The sequence below is a fragment of the Oryx dammah genome, unplaced genomic scaffold, assembly GCF_014754425.2.
Source record: "Oryx dammah isolate SB20612 unplaced genomic scaffold, SCBI_Odam_1.1 HiC_scaffold_11, whole genome shotgun sequence".
Classification (NCBI taxonomy): domain Eukaryota; kingdom Metazoa; phylum Chordata; class Mammalia; order Artiodactyla; family Bovidae; genus Oryx; species Oryx dammah.
Window position 1 is genome coordinate 6,829,616 of NW_024070195.1, and position 8,088 is coordinate 6,837,703.

The following is an 8,088-nucleotide window of genomic DNA, read 5'->3' on the forward strand; positions in this document are numbered from 1 at the left end:
TTTCAGTGCAAGTTTATGGAATTGTGATTCCTCAAAACAACATTTCCAAGGGGAAAGAAGAGAAAGGAGATGTATATTCTTAAGACAAGAAACATCTAGAGAAAAATATGGAGCATCTCTGCAATAAGATTAGAGATGTCTTTGTCACATCCAGCAGTCTGGTGAAGCTTGTTGCTCTTGTTTTTTCTCAGACTGGATAAACTAGAACAGTTTCACAGTTTTGTTCTTCAAGAGCTGAGCAACCTTGACAAGGATTTCGAGGTTCTTCAACACTTTGAGGACAATGTTCTGGTAAGTTCTTTTTGTTTGGAACATTCTCTGTGACTTAAGAAGATGTGTTCTCGTGTAGAAAAACTGTCAACTGCTTCAACCAATCCATCTCTTGTTCAATTTTAGGAATTTTGGGGGAAGCAGTCAGCTGACCTGAAATCATTCTGTGAACTGCAGCTCCAGAGGTATTATGGGTTTTTTTTTTTTTTAAACAAGTATCTTTCCTAGAAGTATCTTCGTTGAAGTAGGAGATATTTAGCTAAAGTGTGAGTGGTTGATGTTGGTAAAACCTTACTTAGGTAGCTAATTAGCTGAGTCTTTTCTAACCAGCTGCTTCTGTGGGACTCCCTGGGCATAGAGTATGGCTTACGATACTGATCAAGACATATACATTTTCAAAAGCATAAACAGGATCATGCAAACTTCATTTTCTTTTAGGATACACATTGTTTTCTTTTTAAGCAAGATTTTTACAAATTAAAACAGATTTTGAGAAAACTATCAAGGTTTCTGAGTGAACAGTTGATTTTCAGTTAAACTGAACTGGGTACTTGGTAGAATATATTCCACACACCTTAAATACGTAGTGTATGTATACATTTTTTTATTTTTCAATTTTATTTACGTAGTTTATTTTCGGCTGTGCTGGGTCTTTTGCTGCAGCAAAGTTTCTCTAGTTGTGGTGAGGGAAAGCTGCTCTTTGTTGCGGGGGGCAGGCTTCTCATTGCGGTGGCTTTCTCGTGGCAGAGCAGGGGCTCTAGGCATGCAGGCTTCCGTAGTTGTCGAGCGTAGGCTCAGTGGTTGCGGTGCACGGACTCAGTTGCCCCCGAGGTGTAATAAATGTTTACCTATTGATATAAATAACAGATTTTTATGAAAAATAACCAGACTTTTCAAAACAAGAACTTTGAGATGATTAGTGTTTTGTGCTTTTGTAGATCTCTAATGTTTGGCTTAATCAGTTCAGTCGCTCAGTCGTGTCCAACTCTTTGCAACCCCAAAGAATGCAGCACACCAGGCCTCCCTGTCCATCACCAACTCTCAGAGTTTACTTAAACTCATGTCCATCGACTCGGTGATGCCATCCAACCATCTCATCCTCTGTTGTCCCTTCTCCTCCTGCCTTCAGTCTTTCCCAGCATCAGGGTCTTTTCAGATGAGTCAGTTCTTCGCATGAGGTGGCCAAAGTATTGGAGTTTCAGCTTTAGCGTCAGTCCTTCCAATGAACACCCAGGGCTGATCTCCTTTAGGATGGACTGGTTGGATCCCCTTGCAGTCCAAAGGACTCTCAAAAGTCTTCTCCAACACCACAGTTCAAAAGCATCAATTCTTCAGCACTCAGCTTTCTTCACAGTCCAACTCTCACATCCATACATGACCACTGGAAAAACCATAGCCTTGACTAGATGGACCTTTGTTGGCAAAGAAATGTCTCTGCTTTTTAATATGCTATCTAGGTTGGTCATAGCTTTTCTTCCAAGGAGCAAGCATCTTTTAATTTCATAACTGTAGTCACTATTTGCAGTGATTTTGAAGCCCAAGAAAATAGTCTGTCAGTATTTCCATTGTTTCCCCATCCATTTCCCATGAAGCGATGGGACTGGATGCCATGATCTTAGTTTTCTGAATGTTAGTTTTAAGCCAGCTTTTTCACTCTCCTCTTTCACTTTCATCAAGAGGCTCTTTAGTTCTTTTTCACTTTCTGCCATAATGATGGTGTCATCTGCATATCTCAGGTTATTGATATTTCCCCTGGCAATCTTGATTCCAGCTTGTGCTTCTTCCAGCCCAGTGTTTCTTATGATGTACTCTGCATATAAGTTAAATAAGCAGGGTGACAATATACAGACTTGATGTACTCCTTTTCCTATTTGGAACCAGTCTGTTGTTCCATGTCCAGTTCTAACTGTTGCTTCTTGATCTGTGTACAGGTTTCTCAGGAGGCAAGTCAGGTGGTCTGGTTTTCCCATCTCTTTAAGAATTTTCCACAATTTGTTGTGATCCACACAGTCTGCCTTAATAAGGGACTCTATATCTGCTTCTGAATTCCATCCATCATGACACCACACGTCAGGTAGCCTCTGAAAAGCTCCACTGTATGTTTGTAGAGACAGTAAGAATGAAGGAAGCAACTTTTGGGCTAGTTTTCATCACAGTATTACCAGAATAGTTTTGACCTCACAGAATCTTTGAAAACTTAGACATCCCAAAGGCTCACACTTTGGGAACTGCTGGTAGGTGGTGTGTGTGTGTATGTGTATATGTGTAGACTGGGAAAGTTCTGCTTTTATTGGTGGAGGGAGAAGGAGAAGGGTGTGGCTGGATCTTAAAGGCTGGATGTGAGATGTACATTAGATTTGTGGTTTGAGCATCTGAATGGAGCTGTCAAGTGGGTAACCGGATGGTCAGGACTGAAACTCATGGTGGAGGGTCTGACAATGAGACCGGATGAGTTAGGGACCAGTTACAGAGAGAAGTTGTTCCAGGACAGAATCCTCGGGATGCTGCAGGGAGCTGAAGTTTGATAAGAGAGAGGAAGCCAGCAGAAGAGGGCGAGAGGATTGTGCAAGGAGGGGGTGGGTGGTGTTACAGAGGATGAGAAGATGTGTGCGCATGCATATGTAGTGAGAGGTCTGGATTCTAGGAGATTCTCATCAAAATGTCAACCATGGTTATTTCTGTGTGGTGACATTTTAGGTGACTTGACTTTTCTAACTTAGGCTGTTCTGTATTTTTTTAGATTTAGTGCAAGATATAAATGACTTTGGGCTTCCCTGGTGGCTAAGATGGTAAGGAGTCCACCTGCAGTGCAGGAGACCTGGGTTTGATCCCTGGGTCAGGAAGATCCCCTGGAGCAGGGAATGGCAACCCATTCCAGTACTTTTGCCTGGAGAATTCCATGCAGCAGTCTGGCGGGCTACAGTCCATGGGATCGCAAAGAGCTGGACACAACTGAGCTACTAACACTTTCACTTTCACAAATGACTCTTGTGTAGTAAACTCAAACAACATAACATTTATCAAGTAAGTGAATTTTCCTCTCTCCCTAAACTTCCCTCTTTTTATGATCCAGAGAGAACCATCTCTTTACTGTTTAGTATATATTCTTTTTGATCTTTTTTCTGTTTCAATTCAGTTGCTCAGTCGTGTCCAACTCTTTGTGACCCCCTGGATTTGCAGCATGCCAGGCTTCCCTGTCCATCACCAACTCCTGGAGCTTGCTCAAACTCACATCCATCGAGTTGGTGGTGCCATCCAGCCATCTCATCCTCTATCGTCCCCTTCTCCTCCTGCCGTCGATCTTTCCCAGCATCAGGGTCTTTTCCAGTGAGTCAGTTCTTCGCATCAGGTGGCCAAAGTACTGGAGTTTCAGCTTCAGCATCAGTCCTTCCAATAATATTCAGGGCCGATTTCCTTTAAGATGGACTGGTTGGATCTCCTTGCAGTCCAAGGGATTCTCAAGAGTCTTCTCCAACACCACAGTTTAAAAGCATCAATTTCTCGGTGCTCAGCTATGTTTCTATGTTTACATAAGAATATATACAAACATCTTGATAAGTTTCAGTATGTATATTTTAAGTAACATAAATGATATACTAAATTTTATGTGCATTGTTCTTCCTTTGCTCTCTCAGTAACAGAAGTAGGATTTCTTTCCAAGTTAGTAATAAGGATCTGCTAATTTTTAAAATAACTGTAGCTATTCTAGTTTATGGGTCTATTATACTTTCACATTTGATTTCCTGTTGATGAGCATTCAGATTATTTTAAATTATCACAAACAAATCTTAGTGAATACCCTTGTAACTGTATCTTGAATGACTTTCAGTATCAGGGAAACGCTACTGTTTTACTTGGGGAAAACAAAAATAACAAAATCTCCAAGTCAAAATAGTACTAAAAGAGGATATGGATAAAAGCCTAATCTGGGCTTAGTATATTAGAATTCCAGCCCTAGTGAGGAATTGGATCTAATGCGAATTAAAAGTATGTGCTACAATCAGTCATGTATAAGAGAAATCAGACTCCAGCAGCTGAACCAAATAGAGGTTTTGTTTGAACCCTGTGAACAGTAGCCCAGAGGGATTTTGTCCAAGGCTGGTGCTGAGCTCAGTCATGTCTGATTCTTTGAGACCCCAATGGACTATAGCCTCCTAGGCTCCTCTGTCCATGGGATTCTCCAGGGCAAGAATACTGGAGGGGGTTGCCGTTTCCTTCTCCAGGGGATCTTCCCAACCCAAGGATCATACCTGCATCTCCTGTGTCTCCTGCCTTGCAGGCAGATTCTTCACTGGCTGAGTCATCGGGGAAACCCATCCAAGGCTGGAACGGCAGCTCTGAGTGCTAATTAGGGACTCAGGTTCTTTTCGCTTCCTGCTCTGTTATCTTTCCTTTCGCTTGGGGTTTCATGGTCACAGAACAGCAGCTCTACCTCCAAGCACATCTGATCTTCAGGCAGGGAGGGGCAGATGGTGAAGGATTTGGTAAAAGATGTGTGCCAGTAGACTCTCTCTTCTTTTTTTTAAATTAGGGAGATTTTTCATGAAAGCCAAATCAGTAGACTTTTGTCTCTATATTATTGGCCAGAACTGTTAGTTACGAGGGAATCTGGGGCTGCAGATTTAAAGTGAGCTTGTTACTGTCCTCCCGCAAAGTGGGGTTCTGTTAATAAGGAGAAAGGGGAGTATAGATGTTGGGTAGGTAACCAGCAATGTCTGTCATGCCCAAATTAAACTGTATCTGCTGAATGCAGGAGAAGATTGAGAAATAAATCACAGAGGTGATTCTGTCTGTTCTTCTCAATGAGCACACGCCCCAGTGTTCGATTTAGGATGCGAGAATGTGGTCCCACCCACCTCTTGTTTTGTGAACCTCCAACTGCACTCAGTCTGCTTATTAACAACGGGCATTTTCCCAAAGGCCAGATCAGCCACTTTAACTGGTCCTCCCCCCAAGAAATAGCTGTCTTTTCTCCAACACCAAAGGAAAAAAAAAAAAAACACGACATCATGCATTAGACTGTGGAGAGACGATACGTGAGTCCTGAAAGCAGCACATGTTTAAGAGATTTTTGAGAGTGATTTTGACCCTGGGAAGTTCCCTCCAGTGCAGTGGCCTTAGCTCCCTGTGGAGCTAAGTTATTATCTGAGTTAGGGAGGTAGCTGATGACAGGGAGTGACATTCACGTTGGCTCCCTGAGTTCTAGGGACTAGGAGGGGGATAGTTCAGGCTTCACTAACTGCTGTTCTCCTGTTCTCTTTGCACCAGCCTGAGCCACGGGGAGGAGACAAAGCAGCCTCCGGCCACACGGGCCGTGCCTTAGTGCTCTGTGCGCGTCCATAGCAAACGGAGTTCCTGAGACCTGCCAAGTCGGGACAGACTGGAATATGTTGGTCGTTTGTCCATTTGTTCACAAAGGTTTACCTTTTGTATTTAAATTTGGTCAGAAAATAAGTTCAGGATGTTTAGCAACTTGGAGTGATGGTGCCCTTTTTTTTTTAATTTTTGAAAGTAAAATTGATTTTTATTTGAGAAGCGTCTTCAAGTTATTTGGAGAAGGGAAACCTCAGCATCTCTGTGTGTGTGTATATACACACACTACTTAGCATGTCTCTTTAAGGGAGAGCTTACTTTGGGATGAAAATAGCTCAGATGAAAATGGTGTTGTATTTTGAAATAGTTATTCTTCTGTTTGGCAAATATTCTGGTTTCTCTGGAACTTTAACAAAACTTCCAGCTTTAGCAGAGGAGAAATATTCATCTTTTGATAATTGCTAAATGCTCTAATAAAGTCTGGTGCGTGGAGTTGTATATACAGCTGACTGGGTTTATTTTAGAAAAATGAAACCTACATAAGTTAAGCCATTTATAAAGTACATGATTGGATAACTGCAGTTAAAGACTGTACACTGAAGGCCAGATTATACATTATATAATTGTTATATAATATAGCTTAGTTTAATATGCCTAAAGCAGTCTTTATAACCCCAATTTGTCATTTTTCTTGAATGTTTTAATGAGCTATGTTTTAGTATGTTGTAAGCTATAAGAGTATCAGAGCACTTATTTAATAGCTTCTTTTTTTAAGATGTGATTAACATTTAAATCAGTAGACTTTGAGTAAGGCGGACTACCCACCATAAAGTGGGTGGGCCTCACCTAATCAGTTGAAGACCTTAAGAGTCAAGACAGGTTGCTGAAAGAAGGGATTTCTGTTTCAAGATTACAGCCTAGAAACCCTGCCTGACTTTCCAGTCTGATGGCCAGCCCTTCAGATTTCACACTGGCCAGCTCCCACAATTTTGGGAGCCAGTTGCTGAATGATATCTCCCTCTCTCTCTTTATATACAATTTATATGTGTATATGTTATATATATGTGTATCGGAGAAGGCAATGCCATCCCACTCCAGTACTCTTGCCTGGAAAATCCCATGGATGGAGGAGCCTGGTAGGCTGCAGTCCATGGAGTCACTAAGAGTCGGACATGACTGAGTGACTTCACTTTCACTTTTCACTCATGCATTGGAGAAAGAGATGGCAACCCACTCCAGTGTTCTTGCCTGGAGAATCTCAGGGACGGGGAAGCCTATTGGGCTGCCGTCTATGGGGTAGCACAGAGTCGAACACGACTGAAGTGACTTAGCAGCATGTTATATATATGTGTATATGTTATATACACATATAAATTGTATATCAAGATATTCATTAGTTCAGTTCAGCTGCTCAGTTGTGTCCGACTCTTTGTGACCCAATGAATCACAGCACGCCAGGCCTCCCTGTCCATCACCAACTCCCGGAGTTCACTCAGACTCACGTCCATCGAGTCAGTGATGCCATCCAGCCATCTCACCCTCTGCCATCCCCTTCTCCTCCTGCCCCCAATCCCTCCCAGTCTTTTCCAGTGAGTCAACTCTTCGCATGAGGTGGCCAAAGTACTGGAGTTTCAGCTTTAGCATCAGTTCTTCCAAAGAAATCCCAGCCAGGGCTGATCTCCTTTAGAATGGACTGGCTGGATCTCCTTGCCGTCCAAGGGACTCTCAAGAGTCTTCAACACCACAGTTCAAAAGCATCAATTCTTCAGTGCTCAGCTTTCTTCACAGTCCAACTCTCATATCCATACATGAACACTGGAAAAACCATAGCCTTGACTAGATGGACCTTTGTTGGCAAAGTAATGTCTCTGCTTTTGAATATGCTGTCTACGTTGGTCATAACTTTTCTTCCAAGGAGTAAGCGTCTTAATTTCATGGCTGCAGTCACCATCTGCAGTGATTCTGGAGCCCCCCAAAATAAAGTCTGACACTGTTTCCACTGTTTTCCCATCTATTTCCCATGAAGTGATGATCAGATGGTATGATCTTAGTTTTCTGAATGTTGAGCTTTAAGCCAACTTTTTCACTCTCCTCTTTCACTTTCATCAAGAGGCTTTTTAGTTCCTCTTCACTTTCTGCCATAAGGGTGGTATCATCTGCATATCTGAGGTTATTGATATTTCTCCTGGCAATCTTGATTCCAGCTTGTGCTTCATCCAGCCCAGCGTTTCTCATGATGTACTCTGCATAATGCCAAAGAGTGCTCAAACTACTGCACAATTGCACTCATCTAACACGCTAGCAAAGTAATGCTCAAAATTCTCCAAGCCAGGCTTCAGCAATACGTGAACAGTGAACTTTCAGATGTTCATGCTGGTTTTAGAAAAGGCAGAGGAACCAGAGATCAAATTGGCAACATCCGCTGGATCATCGAAAAAGCAAGAGAGTTCCAGAAAAACATCTATTTCTGCTTTATTGACTATGCCAAAGCCTTTGAGTGTGTGG

The 8,088-nt window shown here is 42.3% G+C and overlaps 1 protein-coding gene across 1 annotated transcript in view; it reads left to right on the plus strand.

Moving 5' to 3' along the window:
* SYCP2L (synaptonemal complex protein 2 like) overlaps nucleotides 1–5,772 on the plus strand; it is a 57,878-nt gene extending 52,106 nt beyond the window's left edge. Inside the window, exons 27-29 of the mRNA XM_040249879.1 lie at nucleotides 192–291; nucleotides 397–455; nucleotides 5,539–5,772. Of these exons, the coding sequence (XP_040105813.1) occupies nucleotides 192–291; nucleotides 397–455; nucleotides 5,539–5,593 (214 nt within the window). The 3' untranslated portion in view covers nucleotides 5,594–5,772. The remainder of the gene's footprint in view (nucleotides 1–191; nucleotides 292–396; nucleotides 456–5,538) is intronic.
* The last annotated feature ends 2,316 nt before the right edge of the window (nucleotides 5,773–8,088 follow it).